Source organism: Notamacropus eugenii, chromosome 6 (genome assembly GCF_028372415.1).
Source record: "Notamacropus eugenii isolate mMacEug1 chromosome 6, mMacEug1.pri_v2, whole genome shotgun sequence".
Classification (NCBI taxonomy): domain Eukaryota; kingdom Metazoa; phylum Chordata; class Mammalia; order Diprotodontia; family Macropodidae; genus Notamacropus; species Notamacropus eugenii.
This window is the reverse complement of record NC_092877.1, coordinates 366,612,731-366,636,722: the sequence shown is the minus strand read 5'-3', so window position 1 is coordinate 366,636,722 and position 23,992 is coordinate 366,612,731. Positions and strand designations below refer to the sequence as shown.

At 42.5% G+C, this 23,992-nt stretch overlaps 2 protein-coding genes across 3 annotated transcripts in view; one reads left to right on the top strand and one right to left on the bottom strand.

The window, feature by feature from the left end:
- GFM1 (G elongation factor mitochondrial 1) overlaps window positions 1-13,155 on the top strand; it is a 45,923-nt gene extending 32,768 nt beyond the window's left edge. Inside the window, exons 14-18 of the mRNA XM_072618625.1 lie at window positions 1,655-1,817; window positions 3,033-3,177; window positions 11,363-11,523; window positions 12,246-12,299; window positions 12,811-13,155. Of these exons, the coding sequence (XP_072474726.1) occupies window positions 1,655-1,817; window positions 3,033-3,177; window positions 11,363-11,523; window positions 12,246-12,299; window positions 12,811-12,942 (655 nt within the window). The 3' untranslated portion in view covers window positions 12,943-13,155. The remainder of the gene's footprint in view (window positions 1-1,654; window positions 1,818-3,032; window positions 3,178-11,362; window positions 11,524-12,245; window positions 12,300-12,810) is intronic.
- A 7,820-nt stretch (window positions 13,156-20,975) lies between these two features.
- Window positions 20,976-23,992, bottom strand: part of RARRES1 (retinoic acid receptor responder 1) — a 36,714-nt gene continuing 33,697 nt past the window's right edge. Inside the window, exons 5-6 of one of the 2 annotated variants that reach the window (XM_072618626.1) lie at window positions 21,810-21,872; window positions 20,976-21,714 (exon numbers count right to left, since the gene is read on the bottom strand). In XM_072618626.1, coding sequence (XP_072474727.1) covers window positions 21,562-21,714; window positions 21,810-21,872 — 216 coding nt within the window. In that variant the 3' untranslated portion in view covers window positions 20,976-21,561. Of the gene's footprint in view, window positions 21,715-21,809; window positions 21,873-21,932; window positions 22,288-23,992 lie in introns of those variants that run through there. The other variant, XM_072618627.1, reaches the window with a different exon arrangement.

Sequence of the window (23,992 nt, the reverse complement as noted above, 5' to 3'; positions counted from 1 at the left end):
GAAAGGGGAGTTGGAACTGAAAAAGACCTCCTGTAGAAGATTAATTTGAGCTGAAACTTAGAGAGGGGACCGGGGAAGGCCAAAGGGAGAGCATTCTCAATGTTGTCATTTAGTTGTTTTTTCAGTTGTGTCTGACTCTCTGTGAACCCATTTGGGGTTTTCTTGGCAAAGATACTGGAGTGGCTTGCTGTTTCCTTCTTCAGCTCGTTTTACAGATGAGGAAACTAAGGCAGACAGGGTTCAGTGACTTGTCCAGGGTCACACAGCTAGTAAGTGCCTGAGGCCAGATTTGAACTCAGGAAGTCTTCTGATGAGGAGTCTTCTGATTCCAGACCCAGAACTCTTTCTACTGTGCCTCCAGCTGCCCTCCAGATATGATGGACAGTCAGTGAAAAGGCCCAGGGAGTCAGGAGATGTAGTGCTGTGTGTGGGGCACTGCAAGTAGTCAGAATAACTGAATCACAGAGGACAAGGAAGAGGGGGGAGTGTAAGAAAATTAGGAAGATGGGAAGGCTTTTTACTGTGCCTGTGCCAAACAGACAGCTTTGACTTTGGGCAGTAATATGGTGGGACACACGCTTTAGGAAAATCACTTTAGTGAATAAATGGAGGGTGGACTGGAGTGAGAGAGTTTTGAGGCAGGCAAATGTTTGCAGTAGTCCAGGTGAGAGGTGGTCAGGGCTTGCACCAGGATGGGAGCATCATGAGGGCAGAGGGGATGTATGTGAGGACTGTTGGGAAGGTAGGAAGGACAAGATTTGGCATGGGGGCAGGGGAGGTGAGAGAGAGGAGGGAAATATGACACTGAGAAAGGTGGTGCTGGGCACTAATGGGAAAATGGGGAAGACATTTGGGGTATCAACTTCTTAGGAGCCCTTTTGATTCTACCCTTTCCAAAGGTCCGTCTTTTGGGTAGGGAAAACATTTGTAAAATGTGAACTGAGCAACTCTTTGTTCTCTGTTGGTTGTGGACATCATCCCATCCATCCTAAGCAGGAGACCTTGCCCTGCTTGGGTTTTCCTCTTTCCTTCAATAGGCCTTTAAAAGACAGTCATCTCCTTTTGATTGTTCTCAGCTTAGCAGCCTACCCGTCTTTTTACAGGACCAGGCCATACTCCTAAGAGTTATCCTGTAACCACCTGGCCTTGCCTCCTTATCCTCTGCATCTCCTTTTCTGGTCTAAGCTGTTGGCAACCAGGCCACTGCACACCTGGCTTAACCTACCACGTGTTTTAACTCTTCAGTAAAATTGTTTTTCTTCACGTCTTTACAACTTCATTCTTGACCCACCTCGGCTGAATTCTCCTGTAGAATTTTAGTCCAAGGGACCCCTTTTTGTTTGCTGAAGGAAAGAGATGTGGTAGAAATTTCCTGAATTTTAATGATAACAAGTGTTGTGGAGGAACTGCTGAGAAGGCGTGGATGGCATTGGGCAGGGGGCTGGAGTAATCCATTGATGCCTCAGAAACACAGAAAGGTGCCAGAGGAAAACTCTGGGCACAGGGCGGATTCTTTTCGGGGGATCCACGGGAAAGCATTGCCAGGAACCACCCCGAGGGGCAGAGGGAGAAGGGGCTAGGAGAAGCCACATTGATGAAATCCTGAGTCCACCGAAAGTAATGCTGTCATTTTTGTGTGTCTCTACTTGTACAGGTTTGACTTTACTCATAAGAAGCAATCTGGTGGTGCTGGCCAGTACGGGAAAGTGATAGGCGTCCTAGAACCTCTGGAACCTGAGAACTACACCAAGCTGGAATTTGTAGATAAAACCTATGGGACGAATATTCCAAAGCAGTTTATTCCTGCCATAGAAAAGGTAAGAAAGTTAACTCTGGTGTGTCTTAACACCTTACCTCATTCCTCTCTGATTTCATTGCCTTAATTATAACTTTGGTCTTATAGCTGACTTCTCGTTTGATTTGAGAAATTTCTGTTCTTTAATTGTATGGCCATGTGGCCAATAAATTGATGCCTTTTTAAGGTTAGTAAGAGATCCTGCTTTCTTAATGATAGTAAACTTTAAGTATCTGATAATAACTTGAAAATGCTTAGTTGGTTGCTAATAAGTCGTAGTAAAATAATTTTTAAAAACTGGAATCTTGAGAAGTTATTATGTATGTTTAGTTTCATGGACTTTTGCTGATTTGTTTTTGGGTAGAATTTAAAGTTGCAATGGACTTTTGTTTCTTGTTTAATTCCAAATTTCTCTCCCCCCACCCCTTTTAAATGAAAGGTTCCTTACTGACAGGCATAACTGCATAACTTAGGTAACGGTGTCTAACACTTCTCTGGAGTTTGAGTTTTACTTTGTGCTCCTATGTCGGTCATATGTGTGCTTTGCACACTTTCCAGTGTTGTCTGTTCAGTAGCCTGCCTCCAGTAGACAAAGATTTTTTTTTTTAGTTACATAGAACTGAAATTTATAAAGCTTAACTGAAATCTACTCTTATGTTACAGCTCCATGGAAGGGGAAGGTTATTATTGTCATCTCCTCCCTTTGGTCCTTATTGATGTTGTAGGCCATTTAAAGGCATGATCTACTACTGGAGAGATTGGGGTCTGTACTGCAAATTCAGTTCTGATGGAGGTTTTGTAGAGGGACATGAAGTGGCTTCATTTCTCCCTCCCTTGGTTTCCTCATTGGGAAATCATCATAGTGTTCTCTTTGTGACGGGCTGCAGAAATGAAGTAATTGCAGTGAAGGGAAGACACTAAAGATGCAGACTCTTTCTTCTTATTGCTATAATACCTGTGCAGTAGAGTTGTAAAATAGCGTCTCATTCATTATTCACTAGAAGTCTTACGCCCAAGTAATGGTGTTCAAGAAGTATTAGTCAACTTTCAAACCTTGGGGTGTCTGGGGTTCTTGCCAAGGTTGTGAAGAATCACTCACTTTGGAGGCTGTGTACACACTCTCTCTCTCTCTCTCTCTCCCTCTCTCTCTCTCTCTCCCTTCCTCTCCATCTCTCTCCCTCCCTCCCTCCCTCTCCGTCTCTCTCTCTCTCTCTCTCTCTCATATAATTTTTTTCAGGGGTTCCTGGATGCTTGTGAGAAAGGTCCCCTTTCAGGTCACCGGATATCTGGGGTTCGATTTGTTGTACAAGATGGAGCTCACCACATGGTGGATTCTAATGAAATCTCTTTCATCCGAGCTGGGGAAGGTGCACTTAAGCAAGGTAGGATAAAGCTCTTGAATCGTTTGTTCTTTGGAGACCGTTAGGGATGGAGAGAGAGGGTTGAGTTCTTGTGAAAAACAACAAAGCCCCACTTCTCTTTTCTGTTTCTTGCCTTTAAAAAAAAAAAAAGCAAAGCTTTGATAAATCTTGGAAGGCTGTCACCTGTGCCTTTCATATATAGGGCAAGAAGAATCAGAATTTCAAAAAAGCATTTTTGATATAAATTACCTATGGTCATAGTCTAATTTTTAAGTGATTTCTGCAGACGGAAAATACATGATTACCCATGAAATAGACTTCTTTACATATGTGGCACTGGGGACTTTGGGGACATAGAAAATTGCCTCATGCTATTTGGAAAAGAAGCAGTAATGAGCCTCCTTATAGTAGAGACAGCTTTGCAACCCCTGCAGAATGCAGAGAGCTCTCATGCATAGACTCACACTAAAATCCTCAGTTGCTCAGATTATCTTTCTGTAATGAAAGAAAGAAATGACAAGAAAGTCTCCTGACATCAGAGATTTATCAAAGCCAGCCACTGTAAGGCTTTGTGTTAGGGCTAGGACAATTTGTCCCGATCTGCTGGACCTCCCAAGAGGAAAAGAATAGGTTAGATTGCAGGTAGAATTTGTAGGATACATTCAAGGTTTCTGGACTTCTTCCTATTTGGAAACGATCATCTGTGGAGGCTCTATGGAAGGACATGGACAAGAAAGCCTAGGAGAGAGGGTTGGATTGGGAGCCACGAGGATCTGGGTTCAGATTGTCCCACTAACACCAGCCATGTGACCCTGAGCAGGTGTAAAATGCAGTGGTTGCACTGAATGATCTCCAAAGTCCCTTCTAGTTCTAACTCTCTGGTCCTATGATAAGAGTCACAGGATGGGCAAGGGTGGACAGCAGGCATGCTGTACTGGTGAATGGACAGGCCCCATCACTAAGACCATGGTTCTGTGTTCCTAAGGATGCCTTGTGGCTTTGCAAGTCACCACAATATGATGAAAGTCTGTTCCTTATGCGTAGGACAGGGGAGAGAGTTTATTGCAAAAATAGTTTTTTATTAATAAAGCAAAAAAGGATTTCAGGATTAACTTTCAGTTAGCCAAAAAACATAAATTGGCCAAAACACCCATTCACAGAGCCATTATTTAAGCAAGATAGGGGCAGCTAGGTGGTGCATCCAGTGCAGAAGTCAGGAACACCTGAGTTCAAATCTTACCTCAGACACTTGGCACTCACTATCTTTGTGACCTTGGGCAAGTCACTTAACCCCAATTGCCTCATCCTGGGTCATCTCCAGTCATCCTGATGAATATCTGGTCACTGGATTCAGATGGCTCTGGAGGAGAAGTGAGGCTGGTGACCTGCACAGCCCTCCCTCACTCAAAACAAAGTCAAGTGCAAGTCATGTCATCATTTCTATGATGGCGTGGTCTTCTTCAGGCAACGAAGGATGAATGCACATGTTTAACCAAGGTCCTGTCTGTAGCAGTTTGAACCCAGGATTCTGTCTCTTTGGAGTTGTCCAGGCTCCTGAATTGGCTGTCTAGCCTTAGCCTTTCATTCATTTGCAAGTTTTTCCTTGTGTAAGACCACTCACTGGTGTTGATCTTGCCCTTGGTGGCAAATCCAAGAAGGTTCATCCCACATCCTTATGGTGACGTGAGATTCTTAAGGATAGCTGTCCTGTTTCTCCAGGCATTCTCTCCCCAGGCCATCTGTCTCCACTTCCTTCACTCATCATTAACCCCTTCATGTTCCTAATGACTCTTCTGGATGCCATCTAGTCTGTCACTGTATTCTCCTAAGACATGGCACTCAGGCCCCCAGCCTCCTGTTGTAGCTTGACCCTGGCAGAGGATTTGCAGCAAGCCTGACAGCATCCCTTTGTTCTGAATCAGCCGCTTCTGTTAATGCTAATGCTCACAGGCCTGTTGGTGTCCATGAAAACTTCTTCATCCTTTTCATGTGAACTATGTATCCCTGACTCCTCTATCCTCCACCTGGAACTCAATTGAAGACCTTAAATAGCTCTATTAAATAAATTCCCTTATCTTAGATCCAGCTTATCTTTCTAGCCTCTTGAGGTCTTTGTGGATCCCAGTTTTGTCATTAGTGTTCCGTTGCCTTATATCCCCTGCACGTGTGATAAGCACGCTGCAGATAGCTTAGCCAGGTGGTTAGTTACCATGTTGAGCAGAATGGGGTTGATGGTTCCCTGGTTCCGTTCACTGGAGGGTAATCTCTAGGTTGATCAGTTCATTAATCCCCACGCTTTGGGTTTAGGTTATCAGCATTCCAGATCTATAGAACTGCTACAATTCAGATAAACTGGCTTTTCCAAAAAGACTTGAGAAGCCTTTGTCAGGGCCCTTGATTAACTGTGTATACTGTGTTTGTGTCATTGCTTTGATCTACCAATCTGGTAACCCTGCTAAAAAAGCAGATGAGAGTGAGTTTGACTTGATTGGTTTTTTAAGCCATCCTGTTTGGAAGTGGTCATTGCTTTCCTTCTGAGAGTTTTAACCATGTTTTTTTAAAATTAATTTGTTTTCATTTAACAAAGATGTATTTTCTCTTCTCACTCATCTCCTTATCCATAAAAATAAGAGGGGAAAAAACTCTTGTGAGAAGTATGAATAGTCAGTCAAAACAAATTCCTCCATTGGTCATGTCTCAAAAAATATCTGAGTCTGCACTCTCTAGAGGTGTGTAGTCTGTGTCATTGCATTAATGAGATTTCCTAAGTCTTTCAACATCGTGTCCTTTAAAATATGCTTGTTATTGTATAAGTTGTTCTCCTTTCTCTTCCCACTTGGCTCTGAATCAGTTTATCCAAGTCTTCCAGGCTTCTCTGAAATCACCTCATTGTCTTTGCCATTTCTTAAGGCATAATAGCATTCCATTCCATTCATATCCCAGAATTTGGTGGTCACTTCCTTCATTACCAGTTCTTTGTTTCTGTGAAAAGAATTTAAGTGCTGTAAACTGAAAATGAATTTGAACTCTGGGTTTAAGACCACTGAATTCAGCCATCTTTCTCTTTAAAAAAAAAAAAAAAAGCTAAAATTGTAGATGTTCTAGAAAGCCTATACAGCTCAGGTGGGCCGTAACCTTAGGCCTTCTGCTGATAGCCAACAGGGAATGCTCACATCGGCAGAGGAGAGGAGCGCTTTGTCATTGTAAATAGCAGATTTCAAGGATTGTGTCGTATTCTGAGTAGTGCTTAGCATAGGTGGGTTTAGTTTTGATGAACTTATCTAATAGATCCAAAGCTGGGAATAAAGCATCAGCCCCTCTTACTTTAGAGCAGTGGGTTGTGAAAACAAATTACTTTTTAAAAATTGAGATGATGCACCTCTCAGTTGTTATTAGCTAAAGATGCATTGGGTTCCTTGTAGGGCAGGGTTCACATAAACAGCTAGGTTTGTCATATTTGCCATTTTTTAAAGCTTTATCCTTTTAAAGAAAGCATTTGAGGATAAATAGAGGGGTGAGACCTGGCCTTGCCACGATGCCTTCTTCTGGCCTCATTGGGCAGCTTCTCTTCTGCTGGTGGGCTTAGGGCTTGGCCTAGAGTAGTGAGATCCGCTGAATATTGATTTAGAAGGCCACAAATTAGCATTATCTTTTATTTTGTTTTTTTTATTTTGTTAAACATTTCTCAATTACATTTGAATCTTGTTTGACCCCTAGGAGTTTTTGTGGGTGAGTTTCACACCCTGGCCTAGACTTGCCCAGGGTCACACAAACAGCATTTATCAGGAAGGATTTGAATGTAGATCTTCTTGGTTTCACTTTCCAGCTCAATCCACTACTCTACCCTGAATTAAATACTGAAAAAATGTTCAAGTATCCATCAGTGTTAACTAGTAGACATTTGAGAAAGAGTCATTTCTGGATCTTTTAAATCTCTGTTCATATATGCATGCACATATACATACATCTGTACATGCGCACATACATATATATGTACACATGTCTAGACAGTCTCCTAGCAGATTGTGAAGAACCTTTCAGAAGGGGTTCTGGCAGACTGGCTCAGGCGAGTAGGAGGCTACAAGCACAGTGCTGGTTTGACTTGCTCATCTTAAATATCTGTTTCTTCACCTTTTCTTCTCATTTTAAACTTGCTAGTTCACAGTGGCTGTTTTCTTCCTCCTCTCCCCCCACCCTTAGTCATCGAGAGATGATAACTATGCTAGGGTAAAAGTAAACAACCCAAAAACCTAATATAGAAATTTCAGTTCATCTAGTTTCCTTGCTACTGGTCTCCTACCTTAATACTTAGAGTTGAAGTGCTGCTCACTGCACCTCAGTACTAATTCTGCCTTGGCTTCTTTTGAGATGATTATATTTCATTGCTAAAGGATGGGAAAAATAAAACAAAATAAAAGTCCTCTCACAGGCGTTCTTCGTCCCACATTGACAAGCAAAATTTCATCTGGCTCGTATTTTCTTTTTTTTTAAATAATATATTTTTATTTTTTTATTAAATATTTCTCATTTACATGTACAAAAATTTTTTAAAATATTATTTGTTAACATTTTAATTCTCTTTCTCCCACCATTACCCCTCCTTGAGAAGGCATATATATAGTATTATATGAGAAGGCATAATATGTAATCATATAATTATACACATGAAGTCATGCAAAATGTATTTCCACACTAGCCATGTTGCAAAAGAAAACAGACAAAAAAAATCCAGAATAGAAAAAGTCAAAAAAGTTTGCTTCATCAGACGCTTGAGTCCATCAGCCCTCTTTGAAGATGGTCGGCATTCTTCGTGAGTCCTTTGGAAGTGCCTTAAATCGTCCCCTTGGTCAGAGTGGCTGAGTCCTTCCCAGCTGATCATCCTTACAGTATTCTGTCCTTGTGTACAGTGTTCTTCTGGTCCTGCTCACTTCACTTCACCTCAGTTCATGCACGTCTTTCCAGGTTTTCTGTAAACATCCTGCTCATCACTTCTTATAGCTCAATAGTACTCCATCATGTTCATAACTTTTCATAACTTTTTCAGCCATTCCTTAATTGAATAATATCCACTCTCTTTCCAGTTCTTTCCGGATCACATTTTTAATGGGCTGTTTGCTTTTTTGTTTCTGTTAAATTACTAGGGCAGAATCTGAACTCCAAACTTTGTTTCTGGGACTTAGTAATGCTTTGTCTTGAATTCAGTATACAGTGGAAGCCTTCCCTTCATTGCCTGCCTCTCACCTTGTGAGTGGGATTATTACAATCATTTTCTCTGCTCATTTTCCTGTCTCACTTTAACTGAAAAAGTCTTCTAGCCATCCTGTAAAGCATTAAGCGTTACAAACGAGCCTTGAGCGATGAGGTGACAGAAGCATCTTCATGCCCTCTTCTCCCTCATCTCCACTTGCCCCTATGTCAGTCTATGTACTGACTTGCCTTCCTGCGTCAAAGGCCATCTACACGGGTACCTTCCCTGGCTCTTTTCACTGTCTTATCTGGCTTCCAATATATCCCCAAAGCAGCTCTCTCCAAGGTTACTGATGAGTTCTTAGCTGCCAAATCTAATGTCCTTCTCTCAGCCCTCGTTCTCCTTGATCTCTCTGTAGCCTCTGACACTGTGGAGCACTCTTTCTTCCTTGAGCCTCTCTTCCCTTTAGGTCTTTCAGAAATCTCTCTCCTGGTTCCCCTACCTCACTGACTACTTTCTCTGAATCCTTCTGATCATGGTCACACCCTCCAGCCTCTTTGGATGTTCAAAGCTCTTTATAACCTAGGTTCTTCCTGCCTTTCCAGTCTTTTACACTCAGTCCCCACCACACATTCTGTGATCCAGTGACACTGGCCTTGTTCCATCAACAAGACACTCTCTCTCTCTCTGTCTCTCTGTCTCTCTATCTCTGTCTCTCTCTCCCCCCTCAACCTCCCCCCCCTGCCCAGGCCATTTTCTCTGACTGTTCCCCATGCCTGGAATTGCTTTCCCTCCTTATCTCTACCTGTTGGCTTTGCAGGCTTCCTTTAAGTCCCAGATAAAATCCCCTCCCTTAAGGGTTAGGCTTTCGTAATCCCTCTTAATTCTGGTGCCTTTCTTTCTTCATTATTTCCTATTTATTTTGTATAGAGCTTGCTTTGTACATCTTTCTTTGCTTGTTGGATTGTATCCCCAGGTCAGTGCAGTACTGTGCACATAGTAGGCTCCTAATAAATGTTTATTGATTGACTAATTGGCTTTTATCCAAGTCATACATTTTGTCCTCTAGACCAGCCAGGCTGAGCTGTGGATGAATGCTTGTCTGTTGAGCAGTTTGACCTTAGATCACACCTGTGTTTCCGTATCATTCAAGTCAGCCTCAGCTGCCATCCCACAGGATTCTCTACTGCAGCCCTTGGCTTGAAGATGTCTCTGATCTTCCAGTCTTCCTGCTGGTCAGGCAGGTCCCCTGGCTGCCTTCATGATGACTGCTGATGGGTGGTCACAGATGGACTCTGGAATCTTGTCATGTGGTGTGGGCTGGTGGTAGGAGAAGGTAAAGGTGAGAGGTGAATCAGGAGGATTTAGGGAGAGTTAAAGGTCGATGTGGAACTGTGCAAATCCTCCCAAGACTTTGTTGTTCATTGGGGATTTTATTATCTGGTTCAAACATGTCCATGTAAAAAAACCCCACAAAACAAAAACAACCCCCCAGCTGTTTGTAGAGCCTGGGAAACCCTGTGATGTGGATGTCATTCCTCCGTTTGCAGCAGACCAAGCTCCGAGTTGTCTGTTCTTTGTTCCCCTTAATCCTCTTATCTGTGTTTAGAACATGGCCCCTAAGGAAGCGTGGAAGGGAACCTAGAGTTTGAAGTAGCCTTTTACATTTAATGCCTTTTTAAAAAAAATGCTGTAAAACTCACTCGTCTGACTAAATGGGGGTCTGCTTGGACAGATTGCTCTGAATTATAGAATGTTTTCAAGAAATTTGGTTCAATGACTTTGAAGGACACAGCTATAGTCAGGCCAAGAGAGTTGTAGCTACTCAAGTTCTTTGAGAGATGCTTTCAGGACTGGCAATTAGGATGTTTGAAGTGACTGGGGGCTTCTGGAGGAGGTTAAAACACTGGGCCTGCTGTGACTCTTTTTATGTTGGCCAGGCATGCTTAACCAGGGGTCTAGGGCCTTACCTTTGAACAGATCTCAGGAAGTTTGTGACCTTGGGTGGGGGAAAGTAGGTATCTTTTTTTTTCACTGCTCTTAAACAGAAATTTAGCATGAGGGAACTGAAAATCCTTCAGTTATTTAGAAACATTTTGAGAAGAGGTCCGTAGGGCTTAGCAGACTTAGGCAGACCCTTCCTTGTTAACTAGCACAAAGGCCATTTTCAGCTCTGCCCCTCCTCCGAATGATCCCAAAGGTCACATTATGGGTCTGCATTACTCTGGTCTTAACTGCGCTTCCCCAAACTGCCAGTGACTCATTTGTGTATCAGACAGCTTCAGTGAGCTTCCGTTCCAGCCGCCAGTGCATCGAAGGTTAGGGGTGAATTACCGAAGAGAACACAGTTTGTAGGAAGAAAAGTGAAGACAATTGGGCTTTTTAGCTTCCAGGGGGGAAGACCAAAGGAGCGATTGAGGGACAGAAGACACACTTGTTTTCCGTGTCTGACAAGAACAGGAAAAGAAAAGGTGAATTTCAGTGGAATTAAGAATCTCTTCATTTAGATAAAAGGAAGAACATGAATAAATCCAAGCCTCCGGGGTCGGGGGGGGAGCTGCTGCACTGTTTACCGTGGGGCGCTTGGTTTTTCTGCCCGTGGTGATCTGGGCCTTCACATGCCTAGACATGGGTTACTAAGGCACTGTGCTACTGTACCCGGTGACTTTAGGGGCCCTACTAGCTGTGCTCCTGGACTCCTTGATTGTAGTGTTAACTGTCTATTAATGGCAAGATTCCTTACATTAGAACAAAGCCCCAGTTAGCTAGCTTCTCCTTTAGGGAAACCAGTCGGAATTAGGGAAATGGGTTCTGGTCAGACGTTGCAGTCTGCAGAATCTTCTGTGGGTACCAAACTTCAGATCAGTTCACCAAAAACTTATCAAAACCAAGGTACAGTGAACTGAGTTGCTGCTGGTGAACCCATTCTCTCTCCTTTGAGTTCTTGCCTAGCAGACTCATGCACATGTTTGTGGTGTGCGTGAGACAAACACGTTCACTCTGACCTTTTCTCCCCAGCCTTGGCCAACACTACTCTATGCATCCTGGAGCCTGTGATGTCAGTGGAGGTGGTAGCTCCTAACGAGTTCCAAGGCACTGTGATTGCTGGGATTAACCGCCGCCATGGAGTGATTACAGGACAAGATGGCGTAGAGGACTACTTTACTCTGTATGCAGATGTAGGTGTCATTGATCTTGGGAGAGTTCCGCAAGTTCAATATGAGCCTTTAAGATTTTTGATAATTAGGACTCAAGCAGTCACCCTTTTGGGGACAAAAGTCCTGACTTCTGTAGATCTGTGGGGGGGAACTTGATAGCAGGGTATTGGGAATTAACAGACAGTAAGGGTTTGGTGTCTGCAGTGAACACTGGGTGTTGGAGGCTCTAGAAAGAGGCTTCTGACTCGGAATGTGGTCTGAGCCTGAAATCTTTTTAAGATGTGTCCTAATCTTACTTCCTGTCAGTATGGATTTATATGTTTGGCTTCCTCACGGGAACTTGGGCCTTCAGATTTGATGCGTGACAATCGCTGTTCATCAGTGTAGCATCACAGGAGCCCTTGTGAGGAGAGAAGAGGCCTCGAGCCTCCCCAGAGGCAGCTCCAACAACAACTGGTTGAAGAAGTCAGAGGAAAGAGGTATCCCCTAGCAGAGGGGTCAGATCTCATTGGGTCCTGTGGAGAACCACGGCAAATAAATACCTGGCGAGGATGGCCAGATGGGAGAGTGCTTTTAAGTTAGTGGTTGTCAGAAGCTTAGACATAAGTATTTCCTTTTGAGTTCTTTTAGCCTTTTTCCTCTAACTGTAACATGTACTCCACAGGAGTGAAATGACTGAGTCTTTTCTGTGTTTAAATATTTTTCTGGAAGCATTGCTGAAATGTTACTGCATTGATTTTCAGGTGCCGCTAAATGAAATGTTTGGCTATGCCACAGAACTTCGGTCATGCACAGAGGTAAGCCAGGGTTTAAGTTGGAGATGCATGTGTGCTTGAAAGACCACCCACCTAATAGATGAGATCTGGGAAATCAGTCTTACCTGGGCATGGCTCTACCTGGTAGCTGTAATAAATCTAGTGAGTTCTCTTTTCTTTTCCCTGCCTTATGGAGAAAAGGAAAATGGTTGGTTCTGTCTCCATCCTTTCAGTTAAAACTCCTAGAAAGCACCCTCTGCCCTTGTGGCATCCACAGTCCTCTCACTGCCCCTGAATTGCCTTGTATTGACTTTGTGCATATTTCATATTTAATTATTCTGTTTCCTCTGGTAGAACATAAGCTTCTGGGGAAAAGGACTGTTCGTATCTGTCCTTGTGTGTGCCCAGTGAATTCCCAGCAGCGTGTCTGGCACACAGTGAGCACGTAAATGCGCTTGATGATTGGCAGTAATGGTCTTGTTTCTGCCTGACTTGCCGTGATAGTTGCAATAAGCACAGGACAATCGATCTTGTTCTGCTTTCCATCTTGCAGGGGAAAGGGGAATATACAATGGAGTACTCTCGGTACCAGCCGTGTTTGCCTGCCACCCAAGAAGACCTTGTCCACAAGTACCTGGAAGCCACAGGTCAACTCCCTGTGAAGAAAGGAAAAGCCAAGAGCTGATTGTTCTCCCTTGTGCTGAGCACTGAACTTCATTTTGATTCACTTTGCAGTCTCCTGAGCTCCCCTGGTTTGATGGATTTGGGGGGACTTCCTCTCTTTTTATTCAGAAGCAACCAAGAGATAATATATATAAAACACCCCAGAGCCATGGACTCGTGTTCTTAGTTTGTTGTAAAATGTCTATTAAAAGCAATGATTGCTGTAGTGTACAAATATTTATTTGAGAGATTACTCTATTGGACTGATGTTATTTTCTTACCAAAGGCTACTGAGAAGAGTGAAATTCAGGCGTCTGCCCTAGTGGACAGATGTTTTTGATTGTTGAAAGGGCATAAAGGTACTTTTTCAGGCTTGGATCCTTGCTTCAGGAAATTGATGTATTGCCTTGAGTTTTTAGCTCTAAAGGGTTTGTTTAAGCTCCTAAATTTGCTGCTGTGGCAGCTCCCTAATAACTCTGTTTGGTTTTAGGAGGGTAGAGGTCTTCTAGTGAGGCCTTATGTAAAATAAGGGAGATTGCCACGAAGTGTTAACTACCTAGATTAGTCAGAAGGTGACCCTCAGCTCAGCAGCACCATGGACAACCTTGAGGGCCTGTCAGGGTCAGCTGTTTCTGGGTATGGTCAGCCTTTGGTCTGGAGCCCCAGTGCTAGCTCCCTGAAAGTTTGTCTTTATAAGCAATTAAACATTCTGGATGGCAGTCTATCTGGTGGAGAAGAACATGTTGTCTTTCCTTAGAATCCCTTGGTTTCAAACAGGCCTGGTATCCAGCCTTTTGAGACATGCATACAGCAGAGTACTGTTTTCCCTCTTACAAAGATGGTTTCTTTTTGCAAACAAATGAACAGTGGTCTGGAGGCGTAAAACAATTGTCTGTGCTATTTGGGAAAATTGGCATTTTGTTGGGTGTGATGGGGTGAGGGTGGTGAGAAATAAGAGAAAGGAGGAAGAGGCCTTCATTTGTACCAACAGTCTGATTTAAGCCAAGTTGGGAATACTGATTATTTCCCCCAAAGACCATCTGGATTTGTGACTTCCCACCTTTTTCTTGGGATGTTTAAAAATAAAGAACCAACAACCTAGTAGCTAAAAGATGACATTAGGTTCCTTGTGGTTTTTAGAAGTGTCTTCTGGCATGGCTTTGTATTTAGAGGTTCCCAAAAGAAGAAATTAGTGATGATTGTGACTTAAGACAAATCCATTAGCCTTGTAAGTGCTGTTGTTACTGACTCGGCATTAGTGTTGCCAAGTATGTTCTGTTTGCAAATTCCCACGAATCACTCATCGACATTGGAGGCCACCCACGAGAAGAGAGCCTCAGAGTTTGGTTGCCGTTCTTTGAGAGGAATGTCCTCCTGGACTGTCCTTTGCATCAGCCACATTTGCCCTAGCTGCCCTTGGCAGCTTGGATTTCCAGGGATGTTGACCATAGGGATGAGTAACCCAAGAGGCTCTGTCCTTCATTAAGTTGGAAGGGATCCCAGGAGCCATTTGGTTGAACCCCTCTGCAATAACCTTGACAAGTGGTCATATTCACTTCTCCCTAAGGCAGCTTCCTTGGCTTTTGTGCTGCTTTCTCTCTATAAATCTGTGCATATTTCAGGAATTTTTACTCCTCTCAAGCTGAAATCTGCCATTAGTGCTATCTGTTTTCTTGGGCCAAGGAAACTGCATATAATTCTTTCACACGGGAGCCCTTGAGTGTTCCTCCAACTCTTCTGTTCTCTAAACGTCCCCAATTCCTTTGGTGGACTCTTATGAAATGCTTTTGGGTCACCTTCCCATCCAGATGTTGGATGAACTGTAGCATATCAAGGACTTTAAAGATGGGGTGGCCAAAGCTGAACACAGCACATCAGATCCAGTTGGACCAGGCCAGAGGACAGCAGAACCATCACTGACTTTGTTTGGGGTGCTCTCATTCTCTGAATGCAGCCTAGGATCACATGAGCTATTATATCATACTTAGAGACTGAACTTTTGTGCTTGACCTAGGACCCCTCCATCTGGTACATTTGCAGTTCAATTTTTGGATCCAAGTGTAAGATTTTAATAAGAAAATGTCATGGGGATAAAATAAATATAAATCTGCCTCATTGCTGCAACCTGGCAGTCTGCTTCCTAGTTACCATCTAGTCCATTAGCCGTCTCTCCAAGCCTCCTATTACCTCCATTTTTACTAGCATGCTATCTATGAAATGGAATGGAAGCAGATTTACTAAGCACCTACCATGTGCCAAGCACTACTGTAGGTGCTGGGGACACAATTGAGACAACCCTTACCATCAAGGAGTTCACATTCTAATGGAGGGAAAAAAGGGAGGGTGCATATTCATGTTCATTTCATAGCAGACAGAAGGGCTAGAGAGCTCTTTGGCAGGGAAAGTAGCAGGGCAAATGTCAAGGCCCAGAGGACCTTGGAAGGCAGTGATTCCCAGGCTAGAAGGCGAGGGGTTTAAAGGTTAGAGTGGAAGAGGGTTCTGGAATACTTCTAGCAGAGAAGAGCGTATGGGGGTCAACATTCAGCACTTGGTAAGAGTTAGTTGTGGCTCCTCTCAATTTCAGCACATGGAGCTGGTCTGTCTTACTACTGGCAGATGGCCCTGCCATGTTGAGCTAGGACAGGGGAGAGGAAAGTCCTTCAGTCAGGCATCTAGAGAAATACTGGAAATAAAAGGGCCCCCCCCAAAAAGTGTGAAACTACATTAGAGGTTACTCCTCTCTGGTGCTAGTGATTCACCTCATTCTGAGTATTACCTAGTCTACAATGATGTCAGCAACCATCAAGTGTATTGCTGAAACCGTAGGTATACTGTGGCAATGCACCATAGTTGTCAGTCTAATATCTATGTGTATCACTGATAATCACACTTTTTTTCCACTGAGTAATCCAGATCTTGGCCCATTGGTACCTCTTTTGAGTTTCAAGCTAGATTCCCTTCTCCTGACTTACTGATATCCCCAAACCCAAGATTCCCCTTCCTAAAACAGAAAAGAATTATAGGCTTTTCTTCACTCCTTCCCTCATTCTCTAATAATGATTTTTAAAAATTAGCTATGAAGGACTACAGGGGAACATGTAGAGGGTGTGTGTGTGTGTGTGTGTGTGCGTGCGTGCGTGCGTGCGTGTGTGTGTGTGTGTAGCTAGGATGGAAAACTCATTCCACTGTTCATCATCTCTGTCATTCTATGATACTTAGCTCTCATACCTCAAGGCATTGGCAAGCCTCCCTTCCCATCCAAACCACCAAAATCATTAAAGAAAAGATCTCATCTTGCTCTGACCTTCAGCTGGTTTGAGCCTTGCCTAGCAAAATCTCCCACTGACACCACAGGGCACCTTGGGCCTTGTGGCTCATTTCAGAGCCTGCCTAACATGTTCTTTGTACAGACCCAGGCAAGACCAATTAGGTTAAGCTAATATTCATGGCCCAAGACCAAAAGATAGGTAGGTCTTCCTTGTCCTTAGCTGGGGTCCAAGCACTTTACCACAGGCTCCTAAGCTGTGGGGTGTTCCCCAAAGGCTACATGTTACAACCATTTTATTTTTGGATCAGAACAAATCTGTGATTTCATTGGCTTAGGGAACTCCCAGGGAGGAAGCACTTGACACCTCCCTGTAGTCCCTCATGTACTTGAAATGGGTAAAAACCAATCCCTAGCTCTCTCATGACTACAGAAAGTGTAATTAGGAGAAGCACAAGTTAGGGCATTCATACTGTAGCGAAGGATAATCACTTTTTAACTTAAAAGACATTATTGATTGATGATAGATACTGGCACAAGAAAATGTAGACTGAACTTGACCCTTTCCCACAGGAATCTAAACACTTGATCATTTATTTATGAACAAAAGGGCAATTTCCTAATTAACTTGTGTTCCCAAACTCTTACATCAGCGTTTGGGCCATTGATCATTATTCTGCTATTGGGCTTTTGCTTCGTACTAAATATTTAAACAGTTCAACCTTTGAAAGTAGCCATAAGCTCGATTTTCCCTTAGGTTCCCTAACTGTCTTTAGCTCTCTGTATACTGAACCCTTAGCCCAAAGCCTAATAACATCCTAATATGGACCAGAAATTCCCTCACTTTTATTTAGGAAGAACCTCTCGATTTTTTGCATAAAAATAATTTCACAGGTAATCAGTTTTTGGACACAGTTCTGCTAGAAAATTTAGGCAATTACAAGTACCCAGGAACTCCTCCCTTTTTCTGTAGATTTCAAGGAAAAGAGTGGAGATCATATGCAGGGGAGGGTTTGTTATTTGGGGGTAGGAGGGTTTGACTTATCACATGTTCTTTTCAGTTTTCTAATAAAATTTTCTAAACATACAAAAAAGTTTCCTCATCTATGCATTACACTAGTAACTATGGTGAGAAAAAATAATTGTTAATAGCCAGTTACCAATATGGGGTGATCCAAGTTTTTTCCCTTCCTATTTCCCCATTCAGAAACCTGCCCTTGTAGGTCAAAGCAGCCTCTGAAGGACCAGGCTGATGATGAGATTGGGATGGACAACTTAGTTCCAATTACAAGGTAAAGACCCATCTTATCTAGGTAGAATTCCTAAGGTAACTCCATCACTGTTCTACTCTGGCCAGGGTGGAGAATAGATCCTTTTGTCTAGACTGCCCGGAGCTAGGGGTCATCTCAGTACAGATGAGTCTCTTGTCCAAGAGTGACCTAATGGTCCTCCAGTCCCTCTTTAAAATAATCTCACCTCTCATTATACTATTTATTCCCTCACTGTTAACCAATCAGTCTTATTTCTGCCTGTGGGGAACACCCCCTCCTCCAAGGATATTTAAACCCTCAACAGCCACCAAGGTTTCTTTGGCTCCCAATAGTGCCAGTGACCTCATTTTGTTAATTATTTGCTAGTCATAATTAATAAATTGATTATTAATTACCCAGGAATTATGTCTCCTAGGCTTTTCATTCATCACAATGGCTTAAATTTTTATACTTTCAGAAGTTCTGTTGTCTCCAAGGAAACAATGTGGTGTGAAGCCACTGAAACAATTACTGGCTTAACATGGTAGACTCCTTTCTTATATTTAAGATTGATCTATCTCTAGATCTGTAGGTTTTACTTTTTCTCCTGAATATCCCATTAAATTGATTAATTCTCCCACTCAAGTAGATAGATGGTGTTCTTTGAATGTGTAACGAACAGCCTTAGGACCTGATTCAAATCCTAACTCTTGCTGCTTACTTCCTATATGAACCTGGGCCTTAGTTTTCTCATTGATAAAATGAAAGAGTTGTACACAACTTCTGAGGTCCTTTTCTGCTTAAAATCTATGATTCTAAGAGCAAAAACTTTACTTAGTATAACCAACTAGATAAATGAAATTGGAAAAGGGAAACCATTTTAATGTTATTCTAAATAATTGACATCCATTCAATCTATCTTCTATTTACTATTTGCTACTCAGAGCATAAAAATGACATGATCCCAGTTATTTTGGATGAGGTATCCTAAAAGAACACGCATAATAAAGTATCTATTCTGTGAAATAAGACAAAAGCTCATTTTAGTTTCCATTTCCAAGGGGGAGATTTTTTAGAAAACTGCTACATACTAAATCGGTACTCTTTCCTTTCCCTTCTTTGAATTTTGCATTTTAAAATAAAATGTCAAGATAATTGATGTTCCCATGTATATTCTTCCCTGATAGCTTTAAAAAAAATTTTTTTTTTTAATTTCCTCTTCTGGATTAACTCACTGTATTTGTAGATCTCAGGTCTTAGAATCCCACAAAGAAGTGGGAAGGACTCATTAGCTACCTATAGATTTATAACGCAGCTAAGCATTTTTTTTTGCATTTCTTGGCTCATCATGATTAAGACTGGATGAAGACACTTGGCTTTGACATCAGAGACTAAAAGTCCCTTCTTTTATAGGTGGTCATGGAAGTCTGAGGGCTTATTCAGAGGAGCTAAGCTCTTGAAAATTTTAAGTCTTTTTCTGAAAGTGTCACACCCGTTGGATCACTATAATGGGGAGCAGTCTTGAGCATATGCCATTTATTTCATTGTATTTCAAGGGGGTGTTTAATCTGTAGAGATTGATTTAAAGAAGTATGAAATCATTGTTAGATGACTGGATGTAAAGTTAGGAAGATCTGGATCCAAATCTCATCACCACACACCTGGACTATTGGGATAACCTTCTGGTTGTTCTCACTGCCTCAAATGTTTCTCCACTTCAATCTGTCTTTCACTCAGCTATCAAATTGATCTTCCTCAAACCCATGACAGCCCCTAACTCAAAAAACTCCAGTGGATCCCTAGCTCCTCCGGGATCAAATTGAAAATTCTCTCTTCGATATTCAAAGTCCCTTCCGTTCCTTCCTTTTCATTCTTCTTACCCCCTACCCCACCCACTGTGGTCCTACGACGCTGGCCTCTTTGTTATTCCTTAAACCAGTCATCAGCCTACATTTTCACTGGCTTTCCATCCCCCATGCCTGCAATGCTGTCCTTCCTTATCCCTGCCTACTGGTTTCTCTCGTCTCCTTCAAATCCCACCTAAAATCCCACCTTTTTAATTCTAGATTATCTCTAACTTATTCTGTACATCTTATTTATGAATAGTCTCTCGCACATTGTCTTTCCCATTAAACGATTAGCTCCTTTAGTGCAGGGGCTGCCTTTTCCCTTTCCTAGTGCTTGACACACAGTGCTGGGCACATAGTAAGAGCTCAATAAATGCTTGTTGACTAAATTCTGAAACTCAGTTTGCTCATCCATGAAGTGGGGCTGATGATGCCTAAGGTTATTGTAAGGCCAAATGAGGTATTATGAAGTGCTTCACACATCCTCCAGTGTTATATTTGTGTGAATTATTATTGTGTAGCCTCCCATAACTGAGATAGCTGGGCTTGGGACTTTTGTTTGTTTTTAAACCAGTCCTATACTTTCCTATCTCAGTCAATGTAAATAGTTTAAGTTAGAGGGAGGGGTTCTGGGTAGATAGATGCCAGTGTGTGGGATGCTGTAGAAACCTGGGTATCTCATGGTGTTATTGGTCATATGACATCATGGTACAGAGCGCTGGTGTTGGAGTCAAAGCATCTGTGTTCAGATTTTACCTCTGTCCCTTTCTCACGTGACTTGGGGCAGTCATTTCTCATTTGTAAAATCAGAAGGTGGAACCAGATGGCTTCTAGGATCCATGACCCTCTGATGTGAACTTGAGTCCCAACTCTATACCTTACTGTCCTGTGACCTTAGGCAAGTCACTTAACCTCCTGGGGGCTTCAGTTTCTGCATCTGTAGAATGAGAAGGTAGGACTAACCAACCTTGGCAGTCATCCTTTGACTCAGAACCAGGTCCAAGCCTTGAGAACTTTCCAGTTAGGCACAAAAGTTGTGCCATGTGTTTTAGCATTCAGCGCAAATGGGGAAATGTTCAGTATTGTTGTCGACTTCTTCTTTTAAGGCTGCTGCTTCCTCATTGTTGGCTTAAGTAACTTGCTCAATACTTTTCTGACATTGATACTGACCTTCTAAGACATGATGCCAGTTCTGGGCACCATCAGATAACGGGAACATTTCTTTTCCATCCCTCTTTTTTCCCCTCCCCGAAGCCATTTTGGTCCAGCCCCAAGGAGGCACTCCATTGAATTCAGTTATAGCTCCATTATGTGCTCTCCTGCTTGCTATTAAATCACTCAGGCTAAGGGCAGAAATCCAGGGTGCAAAGGTCTTTCTGTAAATGAAAAACAGAAGGAAGCTTGGCAGAGTGGAAAGATGACTGACTTTAGAATCCTGAAATTCTGGGTTCAAACCCCCTCTCAGATGCTCATGAGCCTGGGCAGGACACTTACCTTTTTATGGACCTCAGTTTTCCTCACCTGTTAAATGAGAAAGTTGGACTAGATGGTCTCTTTGGTCTCATCCAGCTCTAAATATCTGATCCCAAGATTGTCCCTAGACTTTGTTTGCCAGTCTCTGCTTTATGTTTTCAGCTTTGACTTCATTCTCCATCCTGAGCCAACTCAAGGCAAATGATGACAAAGTCAATGGTCTTTAGAAATGTAACCATATTTATTTCACCGTCGATTCTCAGGCTAAAGAAGAAATCATTCTGCTGGAAACCTTAAAAATCACAAACTTTGTTCTAAACCATCTTCATCGTTCCCTTTCAGTTCACTTTTATTGAAATATATTATCTTTATTTCCCTACTAGCATGGACACTGAGATTTGAGTGGTGTAAAAGAATCAGCTATAGTTTTAAAAGTAGTAATTAGGTACAAGCTTTTGAGAATAGAGAATCCAGCCTCAAGGACATTTTCTTTTGAAGATGTTAATTCATTATGGCTTTATATGTAGTATTTTAGGGCTTAACCAATCCTGACATTCAGGTGGCCCCAAAGTAGCTCTGAGTGGAGTTAAGTGCACTCAGGAGTTACTGGAAAGAGGCAAGTACTCCCAGAAGTTAATTTAAAAAAATACTGTGGGTTTTCTGAACATTGACTATTAATCACTGTGTTGCCTACACCTCCAGAATACAGAGTTGCTTCTAGTTAGCTATGGTACCGGGAGCAGCGGAAGCCCTTGAGTATAATCATTTTCATTTGGTCTAAGTATAATAAGTAGGCATTCCATCTTTCAGAAGTTACTAAGGATCTCTGTAGGGGTCTCCGCTGAGCCTTCGCCATTCCCAGAAACTTCCTCTTGTGCCCCAGGGTGTTGACAGTGATACCGTATCTTAAGGGGTTTGCCGGGATACCAGAGCAGATGAATCTGGCAGGGAATGATCTCCTAGAGAAGACAGGACAGAAAGTAGCATCACTGCACGTACAACGACCTACAGTGAGCGCCATGTTTATTTACTACAGACACATAAGCTCTCTCACCTGGGTTGAGAATTCATGGAGTAGGACAGTGTACTTGAAACTGATAAAATCACCTCTTGTTATCTGGAAAAGAAGAGTGAGTGAGAAATAGTTTGAGTTGGTATCAGATCTAGTCAAATCAAATCAAATCAAGAACATTTATTAAATGCTGCGATATGCCAGGCACTGTCCTAACTACTGGGCTACATACGAGTTACAATGGCTTGTTATTCAATTCAGTTCAACTGAAGATTAACTTCAGTTCATGCTGTCGATATCTTGTATGTGCCTCCTCATTCTCTTGGTGACTTCCCCATTGGTGACTGCTCCTTGAGGGCAGGGATGGGTTTTGCCTTTCTTTTAGCATTCTCAGCTCTTAGCCCAGTGTTGGCACATAGTAGATGTTCAATGAATGCTTGTTGACTAACATCATGGTAGTTAAAACTCTGCTCTCCTTTCCTCGATGTTTTTCTTGCCTCCTTTCCTTGGGGATGATGTTCTAGAATGAGATATAGAAGAGGAAGGTTTCCATTTCTGCTTTATTACCAACTTGTAATGTGACCTTGTAAAACATGTTGTAGGTGTTAGCAGTTCCTAAGACTCAGAGCAGATGCCTGTAGAATGGGATTATGATAACTGACTTCTGGTATGTGAAAGCTTGTCTTCTGGTGCAAGAGGAATTCCTCTCCCTCCAAAGGTGGAAGGATGGATGCAAAGAAGCAAACGAATAATAATTAAAATAATAATGGCTAGCGTTTACATAGCGCTTTAAGGTTCACAAAACACTCTGCAAGTATTGTCTTAGTTTGTCCTCAAAGCCACCCTGGGTGGTAGGTGCTACTAATATCCTCATTTTACAGATGAGGAAACTCAGGCAAAGGTTAAATGACTTGCCTAGGGTCACACAGCTAGTCATAGTCTGAAAGATTAGAACTCATCTACCTGACTCCAGGTCCTGCAGTCTTTCCACAGCTCTACCTAACTGCCTAGTTAAAAACTTCCTAATAATTATTATCTGATGTTATCCAAAAGTACAATGTACTGCCTTAGGAGGTAATGGATTCCCCCTTTTTGGAAGCCATAGAAACCCCAAATTTCAGTGTTGGAAGGAACCTCAGCAGCCATTTAGTCCAACCTATATTAAAAAAAAAATCCCTCCCAATGAATATACCCAAGAAATGGTCATCCATCTTCTGCTTGACGTGCTCCACAGAGAAGGAGCCCATAGCCTCCCAAAGCAAGGTGTTCAAGCAAAGGTTGGATGACCATTGTTGGATATTGTGTGTGTGGGGGGGTGGCTTCTTTTCCAGGTATAGATGGCTGCTCAGGTCCCTCCTTTCACCCCTCCTTTTAGGAGGCACCATAATATAGCAGAAAACTATCTGGACTCATAGAACCTGGACCTGAATTCCAACTCTTCTTGTGTCATGTGTGACCTTGGGCCAACTTACTGAAACTGTCTGGGCCTCAGCTTTCTCATTTGTAAAATGAGGGGGTTAGGCTACATGGTCTCTTCTAGCTTTAGTTCCATGACCCTAAATCATGAAGTGCTCATTGTGAGGGAGATGACAGATAAGAGCATTTGAGAGTCTGGAACTGGAAGTTTCTTTCCATTCTCAGCAGCTCACCCTCCCAGAGATCTGTTTAAATGGAGTCAGCCAGTATCTCTGCTCTAGAACCAGCTGGCTACTAAAATGCTGGTGGAAACGTTGACCCTTGAAGAATTCAGAAGAGAAAATCTCCCTCCCCTTGCTGATTTCCAGTCACCGCTTGGCTCTGATTCTTCTGGGGTGATGAGATTCTCTTTGTTCTGACTGGGTCTGAGAGGAGACTGCCCTGCCTTTGCCTGATGCTTTGGTTTGTCCAACTCTTCTCATTAGCTTGTTCCCTTCCTTTGCTCTACTTCTCGAGACCTGACTGCTATATGTCATCTTTTTTTCTTCTTCAGTAATTAAAAAAATCTGCTTTATTTTTAAACCTTGGATGATGTTCCCAGGACAGTTTCTCCTCATTCTGTCCTCAGAATAGCTGTATAGCCTTGGAGGAAGCTATGGAGGTTGATTTTAAGCTAAACAGAGACAGGACTTGTGTTGAAGTCAGTGATGGGAATCTGCTTCCCTCCTCCCCATGAAATACTTCACCAGACACATCAAATAAATGAGGGCAGTTTCTCACTCATTCTTAAGGCGTGGCAACTGCCAGCA